Source organism: Malaya genurostris, chromosome 2 (genome assembly GCF_030247185.1).
Source record: "Malaya genurostris strain Urasoe2022 chromosome 2, Malgen_1.1, whole genome shotgun sequence".
Lineage (NCBI taxonomy): Eukaryota > Metazoa > Arthropoda > Insecta > Diptera > Culicidae > Malaya > Malaya genurostris.
The window spans coordinates 83,452,255-83,475,594 of NC_080571.1; the positions used below are offsets into that span (position 1 = coordinate 83,452,255).

A 23,340-nucleotide genomic window follows, 5' to 3' on the forward strand; every position below is an offset into this window, starting at 1 on the left:
TTGCGAGCATGGCGCCCTCAGGCGAGTTAGCATCGAATCTCGTACATAGAAGTAGGGGAGAGAAATGTCAAATTCGTGGGCGCCAAAATAGTAGCACTGCGCACCTATATAATTGATATCAGCTATTTTTCAACGAAGGGCGAATCTAACATTGACTGCAAATGGAGAAAAACATCGATGAATGTTTCGACTTTGGTTTCAAATCGTATTTAGAAATTATCGTATATTCTTAGATCAATTTTTGATTAGTCGATGAATTGTTGGTTTATCTTTAAAAGGCATGCAAATTTTACCACTTTCCTTCTATATCCACAGAATAAATCAACATAAAAAGAATTTCGTCCATTTTCGATTTGTTTACTGCTATGCTTCCTGTGTGAATTAAGAAGTTACGCCCTTGCGCATTTTTCTTAAAATTGGCTGGTTTCTGCGACTAAGACAAATCTGCGGATAATTTTATCGTCTCATTTACTATTTCCAGTCATTAAAGGTTCGGAAACCATCTAAAATAAAAGAAATAAATAGTTTCGCCCTTCCTTACTAGCAATTGAAGTATCGCCCTGTTTGTTGACATGGAACACGGAGCGCAAAACTTACATAAACAAATGGAATTACAGTTTCGCCCTTTATAGTTCTTTGTATTACTTAGATTAAGATTTTTATAGAACCCGAATTTTAAGGCAAAATTATAGGATTTTGAACCATTTATTTGTAGGAGAGAGAAACTCGATTTGTTTACTTTTGTGAGATTCGCCATTCCTTGAAAAACAGCGGATATGTTGAATGTGATACCGTTCGATGGCATTGCTGAACTGAAGATTGATTTCTCTCTAAGCTGACAAGGTCTGCTATTACTCTTCTCATTTCTGTGTCTATAAAAACATAAAATTGCTTTTAAATAGCTATTGTAGTCAAAAGTATTCCTTATTTCGGAACAATACTGTTTAAAAATACAACCTTTTTAATAACATTGATAAACAATTTGAACTGCTCTGCACTCTGCAAAAACGGTTATGTGCCCTAGCACAAAATTTGGTTAACCCCTAAATGACCAGACCTGCATCGGCCAGAAATAGTCACAAACACGTTTTCGTTCGGCACGTCGGAAAAGACATTGCACTCCGTTGCAAAACAAAAAGTGTTCTGTAAGTAGCAGAAACTTTACGTCTGCTTAGCGGTTTAAATTGAACTGCCGACTTTAGTACTAAGCAGTTCAATTTGAACTGCTCTGCACTGATGAGTCAAAGACGAAACGTAAAAATTAAAACATTGATAAAACTTTAGAATAACAACCAAGCAATAAAAAAATCGGTTCAGTGGCAAATCGGTAAATTTGGCAATACTGCATTATCGATGCGACGCTTTGAGAAAACGTCAAACTAATTCCTCAAATGCTGGCAATTTCGTTTTTGATCAGAGATGCCAGGTCTGCAGATTTGTCTGTAAATCTGCAGATTTGGGGTATAGTGCTGCAGACATTTTTTGTTGTGCAGATTTTTACAGACTTTTGAAATTCTCGCAGACTTTTGCAGATTTTTGAAATTCTCACAGACTTTCGTCTATATTTTGAAATTTCCGGAACCTTTTTTTTTTTTTTTGCTCGCCAAGTCAGTTTTGCGTGTCATACTTTATAGAGAAATTGCTGCCAGCAAGACATACTTCTGACTGCAGATTTTTTTTCAGATTTACAGACCCTGTCTGCAGATATTTGAAATTTTTACCTGGCATCTCTGTTTTTGATCGTCGCTCTTGTTTCCAGCCAAAAGCACGGTCGTCAGCAGCAATAGCAGCTGCGAATTAGTGGCTGAATGAAAGCATGTTAAGTGAAAATTTTTTCTAGAACATTGATTCAGGTGTTATAAAAGCTATTTTCTTTGTGCGGCTAGTAGAAAGATTTGTTATTTCCGCTATTCCCGTGAAAATCTGGTGAAGTTGTGCAGCCCTACACGGTAGTGGAAAATCGTGATTTGACCTGCACGAGTTTTGCTCGCACACGGCTGGTACTCTGGCAGCGCAAGGTGAATACTAAGGAAGAGGAAGAAGCAACAGAAGAAGAGCTGACCAGAGTGCGTGCAGACGGAAGAAAGCGAAAAATTGCCTTTTTCGAGTTAAACGGCAGCGAACCTATTTGAAAATAGGCCATGTCGACGCTACATTTCGTGGTGCATCCGCTGCCCGGAACGGAAGACCAGTTAAATGACAGGTAAAGGAAAAATTGCGGAATAAATTGTAGATCGAATATCGGAAAAGTAAGATGGCAGCCAGTCAGGGTTTGTTGAGCGAAAGCACATCAGCAGTGTACAGGGAGCGCTAGCGCTACTTGCTGCTAATCAAAAATGGCCGATTTCTATTTCTTTTGCTGTTATTTATGCACGGGCACAGGTTCATAACCGTGCAGCGTTGGAAGGTGACATTTGTTGTTGCTAATGATAAAGTTCCGTCGAGACATGAACGTTTTCGTGCGGAAATAATCGATTTGTTTACGGAGGGTTTCGATTTGACAGCTCGGGAGATTATGTTCTGTACTAGCTGTTTGAATGAAACTACAAACAAAAAATAAATATGACATGCAAATATAATATTACGTTGAGGCCAGGGATATAATGATTTGGTAGGTAATAGAAAAATACGATTAATCGAAAAATATTAATTTGAGCAATTCAAGAAATACTTATTTCAGTAGTTTTGATTCTTTGTCAATGTTCTAGAAAATCCAGAAGGTTGACATGTTTGTAGTTTGAGTCATCCTATTTGGATTGTACGACAGCTGACTAAGTCTCTTCTCTGGCATCTAGAATAACGTAATCGCCAAAGTGTTTATGCTGATGATTATAGGCTGAATGATTTTTTTTTTGTGTTGCATCGTGTTGCTGCTTGTATATAATATATATTTCATAAATTGTGAAAGAATAACAGCCCAGTCATCCTTATCAACGGGTTTAACTTAACATATTCCGATGCGGTTATTCAACATTGGATACTGATATGATTCCTTATTATTCTTATTTCCAGAATCCGAGAAGTCGCGGACAAAATCAACAAGTACGGAGTGCAAACATTGCCAGCACTTCAATCGCTAAAAGTTCCCGTAAAGCAAATTGTGATCGGTCCTGCCCATTTGGGAATTTTGCTGGAGGATGGTCGAGCCTTCCGTGTGGCATTTTCGATTATCCCCGAGCGGCTGGACCTAAGCAAGCAGGATGCAAATAAAACCGGTGGCAATGCTGGCAATGCGGCCAGCCAGTCGAACAACAATTCGAAAAATTCTCCGGCATCGAGACAGTGCCGGACCCGGGCCCGTATTATGCGTACCAGTAATTCGGTTCGAGGCGGCAGTAGTTCCCAAGGATCGGGTTCACGCAGTACCGGTGTCATAATGGGCGGTGGATCATCCGGCAGCCGCTCGCTAGTGTCCGTTCCGGCTCCGTTCGTACCGGAAGAGCTGGTCACACAGGCGCAGGTGGTCCTGCAGGGCAAGAGCCGTAATCTGATCATCAGAGAGCTGCAACGAACGAATCTGGACGTTAATTTAGCAGTGAACAATCTGCTGTCGCGTGATGACGAAGGCGGTGATGACACCGAAGAAGGAAGCGATAATTATGTGGCAGAGGATTTGATCTCACTACTGGACGGAGGTTTTCACGCGGACAATAGTGTAATCATTGACGCCGAAGCAATGTTCTCGGAGGATATGTTTGGGTTCTCGAACATTCGGAAGTAAGTTTTTTCTTTCCTGCGGGTGACTCAGAGTTGTAGGGGATTTCTGTTCCAATTCTTTTTATGCTGTCTTTTTGAGTTCGTATGATTTGTTAGATAATTCTCTTTTTTAAATAGCCTCAGACAAGAATGAATTCTGTTGGTCATTCTTCATTTGTTTAGCGAATTAGACAGTATTTTTAACATTCGAACTGTCAGCTTCTTTTATATTTGGAAGATAATTGAAAACATTTGCGAGAAGCTGACGTTTTTGAAATGATTGATGACGTCTAACGTATTGTAAATAACTGTATTCGAAGTATGTAATTAACTAATGTTTGTATAGAACCCGAATTGATTGGTGCTGGTAATAAGTGACGTCATCAGTCTGATCGAAATGTAATTTAGGCGTTTATCATTTGTTTGGGTATCCTGATTAGTTGTGTTTTGGGTTCAGTTCCTGTGTAAATTCACTGGTTTCGTGTTGCTGGTTCGATCAATCTGATGTTTTAAATACCTACCACTGCAATATCTGAGGGTTGGTCTTAGTAAAATTGTGGTTGTCATATAGCTATGCATTCATTGTAGATGGAATAGTCGGCATAATGATTTGGGAGCTCAACTGATTATATTGGTACAACTTCACTGAATATTATTATTTTTACGTTTCATCTTCGATTCATCAGTACTCGGCAACTTCGGCAACTCGGCAGTTCAATTTGAACCGCTAAGCAGACGTAAAGTTTCTGCTATTTACAGAACACTTTTTTTTTTGCAACGGAGTGCAATGTCTTTTCTGACGTGCCGAACGAAAACGTGTTTTCGACTATTTCTGGCCGATGCAGGTTTGGTCATTTAGGCGTTAGCCAAATTTTGTGCTAGGGCACATAACCGTTTTTATTATTTTTACGTTTCGTCTTTGACTCACCAGTGCAGAGCAGTTCAAATTGAACTGCTTAGTGCTAAACTCGGACATTTTCACCGAACATGTTTTGATTGCGAACTATTGGGGACAGTATAGCGTGATGGGTAAGTCGATGCCTTCACGCAGCCTACCTGGATTCGATTCCAAACCCCGCTCATAGGATCAGAAAGTTTTTCTAGCCAGAAGAGGTGAATGACCTTAAGGTTAAAATCTCTTTCTAAGCAGTTTGAAAAGGTTATTTTTGACCTCTATACTGTAATACAAATACGTTCTCCTAAAATACAGATAATTCACTGTTCATACAGACAGATATCGATTTTCGGTTTTGGTTTGATTTGGCAAGATGTTGGTGGGACTTTTTTTCGCCCACTTAAAAGCGTGAAGTTTTTTTTCAAAAATGTTTCCGAATGTAATCCTTGTAGCCAGCATAAGGTTAATTTGAAAAAAAGTTCATGTCATCGCATTATTTTTCCAAATAATTGTGAAAGATCATAAAAACATTCAGTTTTTCAAACGTTTTTTGAGTTTGGTAAATTTTTCAAATTTTTCAGCAAAAATATCCTGAAACCATCCTCGCGCATGGTACTTGGACGATGGCCTTAAATTAAATTAAAATTAGTTATCACTAAGGTAGAGAGGGTTCCAGATTACTGAGCAATATTCTAAAGTAGAACGAACGAGTGTACAGTATAGAGTCTTCAGGCAATAAATATCATTGAAGTGCTTAGTCATTCTAAATATGAATCCCAAACAGCGAGAAGCTTTCGCAACGATGTAGTTAATGTGCTGTTTGAATGATAACTACTCATCGAGAAAGACACCAAAATCTTTGACGCATGTCGATCTACTAATCATGAAGCTTTCAAGATAATATTCGAATTTGAACGGTAACTTTTTCCTTGTGAACGTAATGATTGACCACTTTTCGGGATTCACTATCATAATATTGGTTTTGCACCAATTCGCAAAGATTTCCAATTGCCGTTGAAGCCATGCCGCATCTTCTGAGCTTCAAATAATATAATAGATCTTGAGGTCATCAGCGAAAAAACTCGTGGTCCATTCAGACAAAGATTTACATCATTGAAGTACAGTAAAAAAATCAACGGGCCAAGATGACTCCCCTGTGGAATTCCAGACGTTGCGACAAATTCTTCGGAAACACAATCATCAATTTTGATAGTGAGACTTCGATTGCTGAGATATGATTGTATCCATTGAATGACGTTTGCACCAAAGCCTAGTCGATTTAATTTTGCAATTGTGATGTCCTGATTGATTTTATCGGAAGCGGAAGAGAGATCTGTATAGATAACGTCCGTCTGCAATCCTCGGACCATTAAAATTTTTCTGTATTTCAATGTCGTCAACTCTTTTCTGAAAGGCTCTCGTACATCCACAAGTCGGAAGACACAGCATCTCTCCAACGAACACACATTGAAAATCATTGCTCAGAGTGCATACTTTGATTACTGGTTAAAGTATGTAATAATATTAATTATCACTTAGATAACTCGTTCAGCTCACACCTTTGTAGGGCTATAAGGTGGGACCATCATCATCATCATCATGGCTAGTCGGTTCGACACCGATTCTTGTTTTGTGCGAGAGCTTTTCTTGAATGCGAACACACATTGAAAAGCATCACAGCGCATAAAATAAATCCACAGGGGGTCCACTTGCAGATTTGCACAATAACCTTCTCTACGGCCTTAACGAAATGCACAGAGAGTTCTAGTCGATTCAGTATTGATTGTTGTTTTGTGTGAGGGCTATTCTTAAATGCAAACACAAATTGCAAATTGAAGTGCGAAATCCCCGTCAAAATCGTGAACTAATTTATACGAAACTGTCGTCTCTATTAGAGAAAACCGTGATGATGGCTTGGAAAACGGGAAATTTGATCATCAATTATTTAAAATACACACTTTTATCTACGTGAATCAATACATAGAAGTATTTCCAAGCAAAGTGTAATGTTATAGAAAATCGTATCTAAATTGGTTGATCTGTAGCTGATGTTTAAAACCCGACAGTGCACTGTGTACGATTTTGTTTTTTGTATTTTAAATTCGCATCCCTTTACAGAATCAGGAATCACAAAATATTTGCTCATGTGGCACGAGGACGTTTATACCGTAGTTTATGCGGCGTAAAGGAATTCGAAGAAAGACGTTGCAGAACGCTCGAGGACAAATTTTAATATTGACTTCACGGAGCAAAGTGATCCTATCTTTCAAAACATCTGCTACCATTAAAGCACACGACAGCTCCCGTCTTACTTGCAGTGTGTCTAGATCAAACATCAGTCCATGGCTTTTATTGCCCGGTAGTTGATGAGGATTAGTCCAAGGTAAACAGCGAAGAGCGAATCGAACGAATTTACGTTGAATCGACTCGATGCTATCAACGCCATTAAGGTAGTGAGGGTTCCAATAAAACTGAACAATATTCCAGAGTATAGCGAACGAGTGAACAGTATAAAGATTTCATGCAGTAAACATTCGTATATTCCTTATCACGAATCCAAGACAACAAGAAGCTTTAGTTGGTATGTCTCTAAGCTGCGAATAACATGGTAGATCCGGTCCAGAGAAAAATTAACGTCGGTAAAATACTACAAGAAGATCAATGGGCCGAGATTGCTCCCCTGCGGAATTCCAGATGTTGCAAAAAATTCTTTCGAAACTAAATCGCCAATTTTAATCACAAGGTGACGATTCTTGAGATATGATTGTATCCGTCGAAGGACGTTTGTACCAAAACCATGTCGATCAAGTTTTGCTATAGTGATTTCATGATTAATTTTATCACAGACGGAGGAAAGATCAGTGTAGATGAGGTCAGTTTGAAAACTGTTTGACTTGACGTTTATCACGTAAGATTTAAAGGATAAGAGATTGGTGACTTTGGAACGCTTAGGCCTAAACCTGTGTCGGGAATCGTCGATATACTGCTTGCAATGATTGAAAATTGGAATCAGTATTACGTTTTCGAATGGCTTGTGGATAGCGATGTAGTTTGTTTATATTTTCTAAGTTGGGGAATACTCTCGAAGCTAGTGACATTCTCAATAAACGGCAAAGAATGCGATCTCGACGCGTCATGCAGTTCTAAGGTATTTGGCATCAAGCAAAAATGTTCGGTTTTGGTAATTTCATGTTTCTTCTATGGCGATATTTCAAAACCGAAAATTTTCAAACTTGTTTTTATCGTCGGGGGGCACCTATTACCCATATCCGATTTAGCTAAAATTTTGCGTAGGGATTTTTTTTTGAGGTGCTTAAACTTTTGAGCACTACCGCTTTACGGAATTAGAGATAAGCCCAAAATATTGGCACCGTAAACGCATAAAAAGTCAAAACAATTTTTCTGCTTTACATAAACAAACTTTGAAAGTAACATAAGTTGGTTAAACCATTATGTTTTCTAAATGGATTTTCCAAATCCAGATTATTCATTTACCTCGAACATTCTAAAAAACATATTGCTTTAGTTATATGCACTTGTAATGTTGTAAACACTTCTTTTTGCCTTTCTCATATAGAGAGGTTATGCAATCACTGTGAAAACCGACTTTTGAACCGAGGCCCGCAGTTCGTCGAGTACGCAAAAAGTCGGTGTGTGTGTGTTTATGTAACTTATTTTTGTACTAACTATTCACGAAGATGGCTGGACCGATTTTCACTGACCCAACCTAGGTTCAAATGAAAGTCTTGTGGTTCCATATAAAATTCCTGAATTTTGTTCGGATCTGACTTTGGGTTCCGGAGTAAAATGTGCAAAAAATGAAAATATGAGTAGGGGAGACCGGGGCTAGTTGACCGAGTTTCGCTTTCGGAATTTCTGTACTCTTTCTGGTTAGACATTTTGATAAACCCTTTGCTCTGAACTTTTGAGAACACGTGTGATTTTTTCATCTCTGTGTGAAAATCTGGAAAATAGTTATTAACAATCAAATGCGGAGAAAAAAATCGGCCAACTAACCCCGAGTTTGAAAAAATATATGAAACACATCAATTGTATCAATTAACGTTTTCATTAGGTAAAAAAGTCTGTATGCATCATTTTTACTATGTAAGTACGTGAAAAAACTCCCCTTCTCGGTTTTTGAGTCTCTTTAACTATTCTGGAATTAGTTTCGGCAGCATTGGTGAACTTTTTCAGTTTCCCTTCTACCTTTTCCTCCACCAGTGTTCGCGTTTACGCTGGGTTTCATTTTTTTACACCTCCTATGCTGCGTTTGTTAGAGAATTGTTAAAATTTTGAATTAATTCGGGATTCACGACTTTGACGCTCCTCCGAATGAGTCTTGGGGAGAGGTCTGTTATTTTCAGGATGGATTACATCTGCAGCAGATTCTATATTGATGGACGAGTTTTGTTCCGGGTTAGGTCAATCTGCGAGAAATCCTGTTAGGAACTCTAAATGCGAAAAGTTTTTATGGCATTTGAATCATAAAATATTGGAATCATATTTTCTATTGAAAATTTCCAATTTTTATTGATGCTAATCTCTTATTTCTATTTGTGAATGATTTTAATTCATTTCCATTACTTATTTCTCATGTATATTTTTCCTAATAAGCATAATTATAAACATACAATCCAATTCCGTCCAAAAAGGATAACATTTCACGAATATCCAAGTGCACTTTAAGCTAAAATTTCAACTCGGTCAACCAACCCCGCACAAAACTCGGCCAACCTGCCCCCAATGAATGTTTTCGAGAACAATCACGATTAACAAAAATGAAAGTAAGGGAATACTGAAAACCAATATGCCATTTGGTAAAGTTTTGAATATGGTACTACGTTTTTGGAAACCAAATATAAATTGATCCACGTAACACGTATTACATTATAAAAACAGAAATTTTCTCACCAGTACCGAAAAAAGAAAACACGTGCTCCTGCACAAACGATAACGAAGAAACACCTAAAATTACGTCGGTACGTGGGTGACCTAATGCTCCACCAAAATCATTACAGATGTCGCCACTGCGCATAATAGCCTTTTCAGGAAGGCAACTCTGTCAATCGGTCGTTCGGCCAACTAGCCCCGGTCTCCCCTACTAACCTTTCTTGGAGATGATTCAACCGATTTCCACAAAGTCAGATTCAAATGAAAGGTGTTTTGGTCCCATAAATTTATTTTTTTAAATTTTATTTTGATTCGACTTCCGGTTCCGGAATTACAGGGTGATTAATGTAAAAATTACAATTTTAAATTACTCATTTTTCTCAGAGATGGCATGACCGATTTCCACAAACTTAGATTCGAATGAATGGTCCCATACAAAACTTTTATTTCGATGCGACTTCCAGTTTCAGAATGATAGGGTAAAGTATGTTAAAAATTTTATACCATCACTTGAAGAGGTGAAAAAAAACGGGTAACGAATTCTAAACTGGCCTCAAAACTATCTCAATCAGTAGTTATTATCAATAGACTGCCAAACAAACCGACTGCGGCTTTCCTGATTTCCGGTTTCTGATTCCGAAGGAAATCATATTCATCATATTTTCCTAAATGGATCTCACTGACTTTTCTCAGCGATGGTTTCACCGATTTTCACAATTTTCAACTTAGTTTCAAATGAAAGGTCCTTAGGTCTCATACGAAATTTCTGAATTTCATACGGATCCGACTTCCGGTTCCGGAATTGTAGGGTAAAGCGTGTTCAAAATTGTATACCATCACTTGAAGGGTTGAAAAAATATCTAAACTGGCCTCAAAATCACTCCAATCGGTAGTCATTATCAGTCGACCAAACAAACCGATTCCGTTTCTGACTTTCTCATATAGGAAGGCTATACAACCACTGTGAAAACCGACTTTTGAACTGAATGTCATATACCATTCGACTCAGCTCAACGAACTGAGCAAATGTCTGTATGTGTGTTGTTTTGGTTCCGGAATTATAAGGCAATATGTGCAAATCTATGTGAAAATGCGCACTCAATTTTCTCTGAAATTTCTTAACCTATTTTTACAAACTAAGATGCAAATGGATGGTCTTGAAATTCTTTAAAAAATCCCCTTAAAATTCCGAACGCATCGGTAATAGTGAAGAAAAGCTCCAAAAACGGCACTCACTCTCAGCAACGGGTAATCCGATTTTCACAAATCATGATTCAATTAAAGCTCTCATTGTCTTGAAAGATACTGTGCAATTTCATCCAGATCCGACTTCCGGTTCCGAAATTATGGGACAATGAGTAACAAAACTTTCAAACTGTCATACTAAAATACACTAAGGTCTTTTTTTATGCGACTTTTTTATGCGAATTTTCAGAGTTATGCGGTTTTTTATGCGAAGTTTCAGAGTTATGCGTTTTTTTTGTGTGCGAATTTTTAGAGTTATGGAGTTTCCTTTCATGCGGTTTTTTATGAGAAATTTCAGAGTTATGTGTTTTTTTATGCGAATTTTCAGAGTTATGCGGTTTTTTTATGCGGTACGTAAACTCGCATAAAAAAAGACTTCAGTGTAATTCACAATCGGTACGCATCGGTACGTACGGAAGAACAAGAAAACGCCACCGTCTAGCACACAGCGTGCTTTGTTCAATTTTGTATAGCGTGTAGGGTTGTCACATTTAAATCATAAAGGCATCATTACACCACTGGGTGGATATCCAAATAATATATGCATTCTTAACTTGTTAGCGTGTTCAAATGCGGCGTACGATTTTTGTAGAAACGTTGGACGAAAGCAATATTCAAAAAGAAAAAAAAAAGTTTTTGAAGACTTCGAGCTCCATTTTAAAGATTTTGACTATTATTTCCGGTATTTCCGAAAACTGGATACCGATATTTTGAAATTCGGATCATTTAATATCAGATAATGTGAACTACAAACCGAAACATTTTAGGCCCAATTTAAAAGAATTTCCAAATTTTCTGCACCTTCTATTTAAATAGTGGTTTGAAATAAATGACGGGTCCAGTGTAACCAAAAAACAGTTCTTATAACCATAAACTAATATGACCTACAAATTGGGGAACAGTTTTGAGCCCAACTTAGAAGATTGTTTTCATTTTTTTTGGTGCATATCATCCTGTAATTCCGGAACCGGAAGTCGATTCCAAATGAAATTTAGGAACTTTGTAAAAGCCTATAAAACCGTTCATTTAAATTTAAGTCTCATTTATTTATTTATTTACAATCAACAGACACAATTTGGTCCTAATGATAATTCCTAATAATATTCAGAAAATTTGTACGTATTCTGCTTCGTGACACATTAAAATCATACCCAGATGAAACGCGGTTGAACGATCTCTGTAAACCAATAATAGAACCGTTTGCGCCATAGTTGGTACGTCGTATAGGAAGTCGAAGAAAAGCACTGTTGCGGAGAGCTCTGGGTCGCACATTAATATTAATTTCGTTGAGCAAAACGGGACAGTCGATCCTACCGTTGAATATATCTGCTATTATCAAAGCGCGTGATAATTCTCGTCGCACTTGTAATGTGTCGAGACCCATTAATAACCCGCGACTTTCATAACTAGGTAGTTGATGAGGATCGGTCCACGGCAATCGACGAAGAGCGAAGCGAACGAATCTACGCTGTATTCCCTCAATTCTATGAGCACCGTTCAGGTAGCATGGGTTCCAAACTGCCGAGCAATATTCGAGAGTTGAACGAACAAGCGAGCAGTAAAGCGATTTTAGACAGTGTATGTCTGTGAAGTGCTTAGTTATTCTCATTAAGAATCCTAAGCTACGGGAAGCTTTAGCTACAATGTAACTGATGTGATGCTTGAATGTAAGTTGCTCATCGAGATGGACGCCAAGATCCTTAACGCTAGTAGATCTTCCAATCGAGGATCCATCCAGAAAGTATTCGACATGCAATGGCATTTTTCTCCTCGTGAACGTAATGGCCGAGCATTTGTCTGGATTTACAATCATACGGTTAACTTTACACCAATCTGCGAAGATTACCAATTGCCGCTGGAGAAAGGCTACGTCTTCTAAGTTGCGGATGATGTGATAGATCTTGACATCATCAGCAAACGATAAGCGAGGACCTTCCAAGGCAAAATTGACATCATTGAAGTACAGTAAAAATATTAACGGTCCTAGATGACTACCCTGTGGTATTCCGGATGATGCGAGGAACTCTCCGGAAGTATGATCGTCAATTTTAACTGCTAAACGACGATTCCTAAGATACGACTGCAACCAACGAAGAATGTTCGAACTGAATCCAAGTCTGTCCAACTTAGCAACCGTGATGTCGTGGTTGATTATATCGAAAGCGGAGGAAAGATCTGTGTAGATAACGTCCGTTTGTAAACCGTTAGACATTGCATCAAACACATAAGACAAAAACGATAGTAAGTTTGTGGTTGTTGAGCGGTTAGGCATGAAACCGTGTTGAGTATCGACGATATATTGCTTGCAGTGATTGAAAATTGGTGTCAGTATAACCTTTTCGAACAGCTTTGGTATAGCGCTAAGGGAAGTGATACCGCGGTAGTTGTTTATATCCTTTTTATCGCCTTTCTTGTGGACTGGGAACATAAAGGAAGCTTTCCATAAATTGGGGAAAACTTCTGTAGCGAGAGACATTCGAAACAGTTTGCAGAGGGGAGCGATTACTCCACGCGAGCACTTTTTAAGAATAACTGCCGGTATTCCATCGGGGCCTGGAGAATTTGAGGCTTTCATTCCTACAATTGCCGTCCGTATTGAGTCTTCGTCAATATTGATGCAGTTCAATGAGTTATTAGACAGGGGAACGTTAAGTGCTGCGGCAGCAATTTGCTGCTGAGTCAGGATTTCATTTGAAAAAACCCTAGAAAACTTTTCCGCAAACATCTGGCAGATTTCCTGTGTGCACGAACCAGTACGATCTCCAAAGCTCATTGACGAGGGCAACCTAAATTCTTTCCTTTGCTCATTCACATGTTTCCAGAAATACCTTGGATTTGATTTCAGTTTTCGTTGTACGTTGTTCAAGTAGTTGGCATGGCAGCGCTTAACGGTTTTCTTGTACAACTGATTTATCTGCACGTAGTGATTACGCAGGGAAAATCCTCCATGTTTAGAATACCTCTTTAGAGCGGCTCTTTTGGTCGTTTTCAGATGTCTCGCTTCCGCAGTCAGCCATGGTGGATGCCGGGTCTGCCGTCTCGATCGTTTCGGTACATAGTAGTCGATTGCGTAGCTCATAACATTAGAAAACGTCTGCACAGCAGCATTGACATCATCGTTGTCGAGAACTTCATCCCAGTCGATTTGCGTCAAGAAGTCGGTCATATTGGTGTAGTCGGTTCTACTAAAATTATAGCAGATGATGTCCGTTGGAATGCAGGCGTTCTGTAAGCGATTTGAATCGAGCACAATATGTAGTGGAGGATGATGACGAACGGAATTGACCAGAGGGAACGGTGAAGCACTAATCTTTGGTGCAACATCTTCTCTACTTGAAAAGCAAAGATCCAACATCCGGTTATTTTCATTAACGACAGGATTCGACTGTCGAAGAAGGTTGAGGTTGTAGCCGTCGAGCATGGTTGTAATGCCAATGTGGAAAGTGGAGAGCGCCGGATCAGGAAAGAAGAAACCACCGGAACTTGTTTGCCATTTTATGCTGGAAAAGTTGAAGTCTCCCACAATCAAGATTTCATCTACGGGTAGTACATGAGTGGAAGTAATTTCTTGCAACGACTGTATGTGTGCATCGATTAGCGGTAGATCGCGGCATCGGTCCGGAGGAAGATATATCACACAAAGGTAGAGGGAAAAATTGACCAGTTTCAAACGCACCCAAACCTGCTCCACGCATTTACCAGATGCGGTTTCGATCAGTTGCGCCTTCAAACGACGATGCACTGCGATAAGCACCCCGCCTCCAATAGTTTTTGAGTTATTTAAGGGGCTGCGATCGGTACGGAAGACTTCGTAGTTGGATCCAAAACCTTGAACGGAGAGCGTACAATCACTGAGCCAGGTCTCCGAAAGAGCGATGATGTCGAAGCAATCATCCGAACAAGCCAGCAAATAGTCGGTGATGTGCATGTTCATGCCTCCAACGTTCTGGTAGTACAAGTGCAGCGGTTGACTAGATTGATCGTGCGATGGATAACTGCAAACGACGGGAAGTGAATCAACGCCTGAATCGTTTGAGACTGAATTGTACTTGCCGTCTGAGATGGTTTGGAAGACCCCTTCCGCGTTCCCACTCACAGGGCCGGGACGACTGATGACCGCTGGCTGCAATAGCTCGACTGTGGGGAACGTATCAGGGGCTTCCATGGTGCGAACATCTGTGCATCCCGGTATCCGATTCAAAGCGAGAGGAGGACATCTATAAGTGCGAGAGAGATCAGCACTTGGAAAGGACGGAATATGCAAATACTTGCCGAGATGAGACATTTGGAAGACTCTTTCACCACACCCACGCACAGGACCAGGACGACTGGAGAACGCTGGCTGCTGTGGCACGACTGTGGCGGGGGGTTCGAGAGCTTCCAAAATATCAACTTCAGTGCGTCCCGGTGTGGTTCCATTGTACTCTCATAACGTTTGCCGGGGCGGTGTTCTCATCAAACGGAGCGGGCTGGGTGTTACTTCGTCTACATTCATAACGGTGCTGCATCCATTTTCGTCGGGAATCGGTGGAGAAATATCGATTGGAGGATACCAGATGTTTTGCTTTTTGTTGTCTTCGAACTCGCGAAACAAAACACCTTGTGGCCAGGTGTCGGGATTAAGAGCCGCTTCCCGAAATTTGGGCAGTATCCCAACTTTGAAGGAGACAAAGTTCAGAGTATTTACGTCGACATCTCTTTTCACCAGCGGGATGACCGTGACATCTTCGCTGCACTCTAAACCATCTTTTGTTAGCTGCGAAACCATCTCCTTACTAACGCTGGGGTGGAAACGTGACAAGTAAATCCATACGAGGGAGCAGGGCGTTGGAACTGTGGCGATATTACAGTTATCCGATGGTTTCCGGCAACCTTCCAAGGTTTTACTTGGCTCAGAACTATCTTCCCGACGACGCTTCGCATTGGGACCAAATCCGTCGGGCTTCGGCGGCAGCGGCGACGAAACAGGCACTTTGCGCGAGAGACGAGATATTTGCTGGCTATTCTTTTTAATTTCGGCCTTCAGCTCAGCAAAAATCGATTCTGTTCTCTCTGCGATAGATGCAAATGCGCTTCCAAACGAAGAAACCGAGTCGCGGAAACGAGCAAGTTTGATCAGTTTACAACACTCATCGCATATCCAAAACAGGTTGGGATTTTCGTCCAAAACTTTCAGAAACGGCTTGTTGAGTTTTGCGCATTTCATATGTACCAAATGATGGCAAAAACCTGAACACTCAACAAAATCTTCCTCCGATTTTACAGTTTTGGCACAACGATCACAAGCATTAGCCATAGTGAACAAATCTCAGGATGCCAACAGTGAAATTCAGATGGCGCTTCGGTCGGGTAAGAGAGAGCGTGAAACTGAGTATCTTGATAAAACGATATCTTCGATAGGCTCATTCAAATCGGTTCATCAATTTTTGAGGAAATTAAGTGATATTATTTTCACTTTTTTGTGCCCATCATTCTGTAACTCTGGAACCGGAAGTCGCATCCAAATGAATTTCATTCCGTATTCGTTATTCCAGTGGGACATCTTCGTGATAAAATGCAAGATAGGTACGTCTTCATTACCAATTCCAGCAACACGAAACCTGCGAACCTCTCTTTCGTCCCTTCCCCGATATCATTTTCATTATTTTCATTTCGCTTTCATTAACTAACAAATTATCAAATTGTTTCAATTTCTGAAACAAGTTTGATGTTATACAGTCGTGCTCGTAGTGAACGAAATCAGAACAGCTCCTCGTCGGCCGGTGGCTCCGGCAATGGTTCCGCTGGCGGAGGTGGAGGTGGAGGAGGAGGAGGCGGCGGAGGCGGAGGTGGAAGCAGTGGTGCAGTTGCGGGCGGTGGAACATCCGGGGTCAGCGCTGGCGGTGCTGCAGCAAGTGGAACCGAACAAGCTAACACTGGATCAGTACGTCAGAGTAGCGGCGGTACATCTGCGGTAAATGTTTCCGGTGGCAACGGAACAGGCGGTGTATCGGCTGTCGGTGTAGCCGGGACTGCCGGTGTTGCCAGCAGTGGAAGCGGTGCTGGTGTTGCCGGCGGTTTAAGCAGTGCCGACCGGGAAGGATTCGGACGCTGGCGAGATCGACAGTATTTCGGACCGCGTCGTTGGTTTCAAAGTGGCCGAGAGGACGGATGGGACAAAGAAAGTGGTGAGTGCTGCGGGATAGTACGGGGGGAATCGGAAAGGTTGAACGTGTTGCAAGAGCAGACGCTATTGTTGAGCTGGTTCTCAGTACGGATCATACAAGAAGACGTCCATGACAAATGAAAACAGATCACTCGTGTACGATGTCCCCCGATACAAAAACCGTCACCGTATTTACCAAGTACAGCATTTACTATACTTCTAATAGTTAAACTTTACTATACTTTAGATCCAAAAAAGAAAGAATATTCATCTGGCTACCCGTTGTGGGTCTCGGATGAGCTGGAAGCGTGGCCAGAGAAGGAGCAACCGATTCGGTTCACCGAAATTGCTTCCCTGTATACGGAATTCATCGGGGTAACCAGCAAGGGTGAGCTCCACCAGTGGCGTTGGGCTGATGTGGAACCATACCGGAGTAGCGAGTCCAACAACATCTTTCATCCGAAAACGGTCCCGTTGAATCTGTTGTACGAGAAAGTAACGCACATCTCGGCGACATCGATCCGTTGTTCGGTGTCTACCGAGAGTGGTCGGATTGCTACTTGGATGGATGAACTGCTGGGTTATGCGGGAAACAAATTGGAACACGTAGCGACAAGCTACCCGGAGTTTGCTCTGGATAAGATTGTCTCACTGCACACCTGCACGCTGTACACGGTAGCAAGAACGGAAAGTGGTGAATTGTTTTGGTGGGGTGTTTTGCCTTTCGGTCAGCGCAAGCGTCTCTGGGACAAGTATAAAGCAAAAGCTAAGAAACCTGTTCGACCAAGCGTAAACGCACCGGAAGTGACTGTGGGTGCTCAAGTGTGTATGAAGAACAGTCCCATGTATCAGCACGGTGCAATCGGATTCACGATATCGAACGGTGTCCCGAAGGTTGGTCAACTGTTGAACGCAGCCTGGGATTTGACCAACATCTGTCGGTTCAAGTTGCTTTCAATGTCTACACTTTCACAACAGTTGGGCCTAGTGTCTGGGCCAATCCCGGTCAGTTCCAATAGTGGAATTATCGCTCAACCGGTGGAAACAAAGGAAAAACCACCCAGCACCGGGAGCGGTAGTAGCACAAAGCAAAGCTCCGGTGGTAACAATAAGGAAACGGCCGACCGAATGGATATGCCACCACCACCGTCGCCGGCGTCCAGTACCTGTAGCGATACGGGCAGTGTAAGCAACTCGCACAAACGACAGAAACGAATGGCTCCGAAGGAGGAACCCGACCCGAAGAAAGACGAAGAGCAGTGGCTTTTGAAGTAAGTAGACTGTGATCGGTTACATACTGACATTTCGCCGACAGTCATTTGGCATAACACTGGGAAGACAAGAACAAGGCACTTTGTTTGTCCTTGTCATCGCTGAGTTTTGCCGTATTAGCCTGTAAATAACTTTCGGTTAAACTGTTTTTTCTGTTTTCACAGGGATGTCATCTTCGTGGAAGACGTTCGTTCGGTTCCGATCGGACGAGTGCTGAAAGTGGACGGTGACTACGCGGCTGTAAAGTTTCCCCCGTTGCTTTCGGCTGGCAGCGGAGCCGGCAGTTCGTCCGGTGGGGGAGTCGCTAGCAGTGGCAGTAACTCGAAGGATAAATTTGACGATACAATCGAAGCGTGGCAGGATTGCCGTTTACTGCGAAAAGATGACCTACAGGTGATAAAATCGGCTACGACCTCTCGGGTGCCGGATTGTTTCCAGAAGATTCCGAGAAGAATTGTGCTAAATCCGCACCTACCGAGTGGAGAATCGGGATCCCAACTGTTGACGATTGCCGTGGATTCCAAGGGTATTCATGCGATTATGAAAACCGGCACGAAGCTGCACTATTGTCTGTTTAATTTGAACACCGGTCGTCAGGAGCAGGACAGCGTATTTCCAACGGACATTTCCTCATTTCTGGGTGCTTCGGCACAGAATGTGTCACTGACCTGTGCTGGTGATTGTTCGGATAGCGTCCTGTTGTTACGAGACGGAAATAATACCATCTATCCGATGGCGAAGGATTGCGTGGATGCCATTCGGGATCCAAGTTGGTTGGATTTGCCACCGATCAAGTGCATAGCAGCTGCATCATTGACACTTCCATCCGTGGGAGTGAATCTGAAGTCCCAGGTAGCGTTGGTTGTGCTGGCACCCGAACAGCAGCAGTTAATGTCCCGGATTTTACGATGTGACATCGAAGGCGTCCGTCACGTTTTAACGCAGCTGGGCGATGAATTGAAGAGTCAGCTAGTATCGGTTATATCGGAGCATACCGATAGGAACAGAAACATTATTCATGCGTGTATTAGCATATGCTCTCCGACTTCCAACAAAGACTCGGATCAGGATCTGCTAGCTCCGGGTGCCTCCAGTTCCGGGACCACCAACAGTGCTTCGGGAGGTCCGGGCTCGAATACAGCTGGATTGGAGTGCATAAACGTGATAACGAATACCATGATGGGAAATCGTCCGGTCAGCATAAGAGAAATAATGCGTCGTAGTGTTAATCGTGAAATTGACACCTCAAACTCTAACAGTGCTCCTCTGCCACCCGGAAGTGATGAGGCACCGGGTGGATCAATGCCGGTGGTTTATTGGCCTCCCGAATATGACCCTACCAGTGGCGATGAAGATAGTATGAGTGGTTTAAATGCACCGCAATCTCACAAAGGTCTTAACGAAATCTACATTTCCGATCCCAACGAACGTCGGGCGAATGCACTGCAAATTGTACAACTTCTTTGCGAAAGTTCGGTGCTTCAGCCATACCTGAGACAACTTCTGTGCGCAAAAGACGCCCAAGGACAGACGCCGTTTATGCTGGCCGTCACGTGCCGTGCCTATCAAGCGGGAATCATTGTGTTTAATGCTATCCTTAAAATCGCCAACGGAGATGCCAGTCTGCGTGATTCTATGATCTTTCCACCGGGAAGTGCTCCCGATCAGTCACCGCTGGGAACTCTCTGCTGCAACGATACGTGTTCGTTTACGTGGACCGGAGCCGATCACATCAATCAGGACATCTTCGAGTGTCGCACTTGTGGGCTGACGGGATCTCTGTGCTGTTGCACGGAATGTGCCAAGGTTTGCCACAAGGGTCACGACTGCAAACTAAAGCGAACTTCTCCGACGGCGTACTGCGACTGCTGGGAAAAATGCAAATGTAAAGCGTTGATTGCTGGTAATCAAACGAAACGCTACGAACTGTTGTGCAAAATGGCCACCGATACGGATCTCGTCACGAAATTTAATTCTCGTGGCGAATCTATTCTGCTATTTCTGATCCAAACCGTCGGTCGTCAGATGGTCGAACAGCGTCAGTATCGTGCCACTTCCCGGGTGAGAAATTCCGGAAACGTTAGAAAAACACCATCGCTGGAGGCCGACAGCGATATGCCGGAACATGATTTAGAACCACCACGCTTCGCTAGGAAAGCACTGGATCGATTGTTGAATGACTGGCCGGCGGTACGTTCGATGATTATGACGGGAGCTGAGCTGGAAAAACCCATCGTGCCGAATCCGGCACAACCGTTCTACGACGACGACAATCAGCAAGTCTATCTACAATCGCAAAGTGGCACAACACTGCTGGATAAATTCACTCATAGTCTAATTGTAAGATGCAGTAATGATCCGCTGGAAAAACTCCTAGTTACTTTGGTAAATGAACTGCAAAACGAAACCATACCGAGTCGGATCGAGGAAGCCCAAAAGGTAGCCCGGCGATTCGTACGCTCGGTTGCACGCGTATTTGTGATATTCAGCATCGAACGTTTCCACAATCCGGAGAAGACTAGAAATTCTACGACCCAAGCGAAACATTTGCAGGCCTACCGGAGAGTTTTTACGACACTGTTCAAGTTTGCCATCGAAGAGCTAATTGAAATTTCCGATGCGTTGATAACTCCGGTGCGGCTGGGAGTGGTCAAACCAACGGCTCCCTTCTCGTTGTCATCCAGCAGCGTTGATGTGAGTGATCATTATTTTATTTTAGAAAACGTTCATTCGTAATTTTTCTTTTTTTAGAGTACGGATGATCTGTTCTCGGTAGAACCACTGGCACCGCCGACAAATCGAAGTTCGAACATTGTCGATATTAGTGCCGGCAGTGCCCGCGGAGAACCGGCCGAAGGTGAGCGGAACTCCAATTCTGGGTTCATGTCTCGTATCAACCTACGTCTGCGTGATATCGAAGATAACAACGATGCGGATGCAATGGTTCAGGACGACGGAGAAACGTCGGAACAGGAAGAGATGTCCGAACGGGAACAACCGCCTCCGAGAAGAAGTTCCGGTGTTCGTGCGGTTGCCAGTTCAGCCGCTATCAGTGCCACCGAGGAGGAATCACAGGATCCGTTGAGAAACGAAGATGTAGCGCAAGGGGAAAGCGATACCGAGTTCAATTTCCACGAAGCCGAAACCGAATCGGACTCGGACGATAATCAGAGCACACAGGACGCGCAGCGAAGTGTGCAAACCGGAGCAACGGCGGGATCGGACACAGGTGACGATCTGAGTGGGGTGAACGTTTCAAACGGAAGTTAAATTTTGCTACAACTTTTAGGTCTGGCAATGCTGTTCGACAACGAAGATGACTCAGGCGATTCGAGCCAACCGGATGACGAAGGATCGGAGGATGGTGAGAGCGATGATCATTCGCACGAAGATTTCAGTTTAGGCGATGAACAACTGGAGCGTAGACAAACTACCAGCGGTAATCAGCGTACGAATTTGGCTCCTCAATCGATGCAGTGGGCTATCCGTAGTCGGGATACGGCTGGACCGGAGCGTGTTCGCCTAACTACTGGAGGATCCAATTTGGTTTTCATCGATCCTAATGCCTTGAGACGAACTACGACGGCCAGTGCTGCTGTTACCGCAGCGCAGCAACAGGAATCACCCACAATGACAACTACCGCTAGTGCGTTGGCACGTGCTTTCGGAATTGTCTTGAGACAAATTTCAGATTTGATCGGTATGCTGCCGACTAGCTTTACGGGTGCGTCGTCCGCGTTGGATGTTACTCATCAGGAGGCAGTTCAATTGCAAGTAAGGATTGACATTTGACGTTTTGATTGGGTTCAGTTATTTATTATCTTTCACTCAGATGTACGTTGAGAAACGGCTCAGACCTACTTGGGAGTGGATTCTAACCGTTATGGAGGCTACAGAAGCTCAGCTTCGGTTCGGTGCTTCGTTAACGGATTCTACGGATTCGACTCATCCACTACACCCGTTGAATACACCGAGTTCATCGAACAATAATAACAACACATCCAGCGGTATTATGACCGGAGTGGTTGGTAAGTGTTTCGTTTTTGGTACATCGTGAATGACAGTTAGTAACAATGGATTTTCTCATTTTCAGCACGCAGTAGAAATCGAGCTGCCATCAGTACTTTAGGTGCAACCACCGCTCGAAGTCTCGGATTCAGTGACAACAGTAACAACGAGCGCAGCACGCGAGATGGTAAGTTTACCGTATATGCATAAATTTTCTTTCGTGAATACACACACGTCTCCGAAACAAGTGAGAGCTAGTTCTAGATTTTAAAGAAACTCGATTTCAATCCCCATCTATTAAAATTCCTGCTTTGCAACCGCACGCATATGCTTCTCGGATGCATCCAGTGAACGAAAAGCTTCGTGCTGTTGACAACTTATAAACTGCTAACGCACTGATGAGTCGAAAACGAAACGTAAAACTAGAATCTTTTTCGTAAAAATAGAACTTTTCTTTTAGAATAATTCACATCGTGTGTAGTTCTTAGGACGAGTTATTTTATTGCATTACTCGATACCTGCAAAAAAAACCTTTTGGAAGATTTGCATCGTGTGTCGTTCGCACACAATTTCAGCGTTGTTACGGCTGCGCATTTTTGTACAGGTTTGAGTGGGGTGGTACGGGTTTCGAGCGGCTTATGAAATTTCAGGAATAGAATATTTCTGTTGCAAATTTTAAACACGTGTCGAGATTAGAGATGGAACTTTTTGGCATAAGAAAGTTTTGAGGACTGAGTGGAATAATTCTAGACTTCAAAGAATAAAAGTTTCAATAAGTGAAACGAAGTTGAACTTCTTACCATCTGATATGTAATTATTTCGCATTAACGCAAAACGTATCCGGGTTCTTGGTTCTCCCTACATTGTTGAGTATGTGTATGGGGAGCAAAAATTGAAGGATATTCTATCATTTCTTACCTAATGTGATGGAGAGCTCTAGTCAGAGGGAGTTAATTAATCCTTTCTGTATTGACTATATCGATAATGATTGGGTCTTTTCGGCAAGCATTAACTGAGAGAGACGAAAGACATGAAATGAAAAGACGGATAGGTATTCTAGATTGAATCAGTTATAAATTCAGAACGGAAAAGATAGCTTAGACAGGCTCATATAAGTATGCTCGAAAGAAAGCCGACAGACACGTGACACGACCATACTTGAACACTCGAATTCATTGTTCGACTC

At 42.3% G+C, this 23,340-nt stretch overlaps 1 protein-coding gene across 1 annotated transcript in view; it reads left to right on the forward strand.

The window, feature by feature from the left end:
• Window positions 1-1,742: 1,742 nt before the first annotated feature.
• LOC131432301 (E3 ubiquitin-protein ligase hyd) overlaps window positions 1,743-23,340 on the forward strand; it is a 48,544-nt gene continuing 26,946 nt past the window's right edge. The window contains exons 1-9 of the mRNA XM_058598497.1: window positions 1,743-2,203; window positions 3,013-3,717; window positions 16,433-16,896; window positions 17,101-18,145; window positions 18,311-20,840; window positions 20,898-21,375; window positions 21,436-21,920; window positions 21,979-22,174; window positions 22,240-22,341. Coding sequence (XP_058454480.1) covers window positions 2,142-2,203; window positions 3,013-3,717; window positions 16,433-16,896; window positions 17,101-18,145; window positions 18,311-20,840; window positions 20,898-21,375; window positions 21,436-21,920; window positions 21,979-22,174; window positions 22,240-22,341 — 6,067 coding nt within the window. The 5' untranslated portion in view covers window positions 1,743-2,141. The remainder of the gene's footprint in view (window positions 2,204-3,012; window positions 3,718-16,432; window positions 16,897-17,100; window positions 18,146-18,310; window positions 20,841-20,897; window positions 21,376-21,435; window positions 21,921-21,978; window positions 22,175-22,239; window positions 22,342-23,340) is intronic.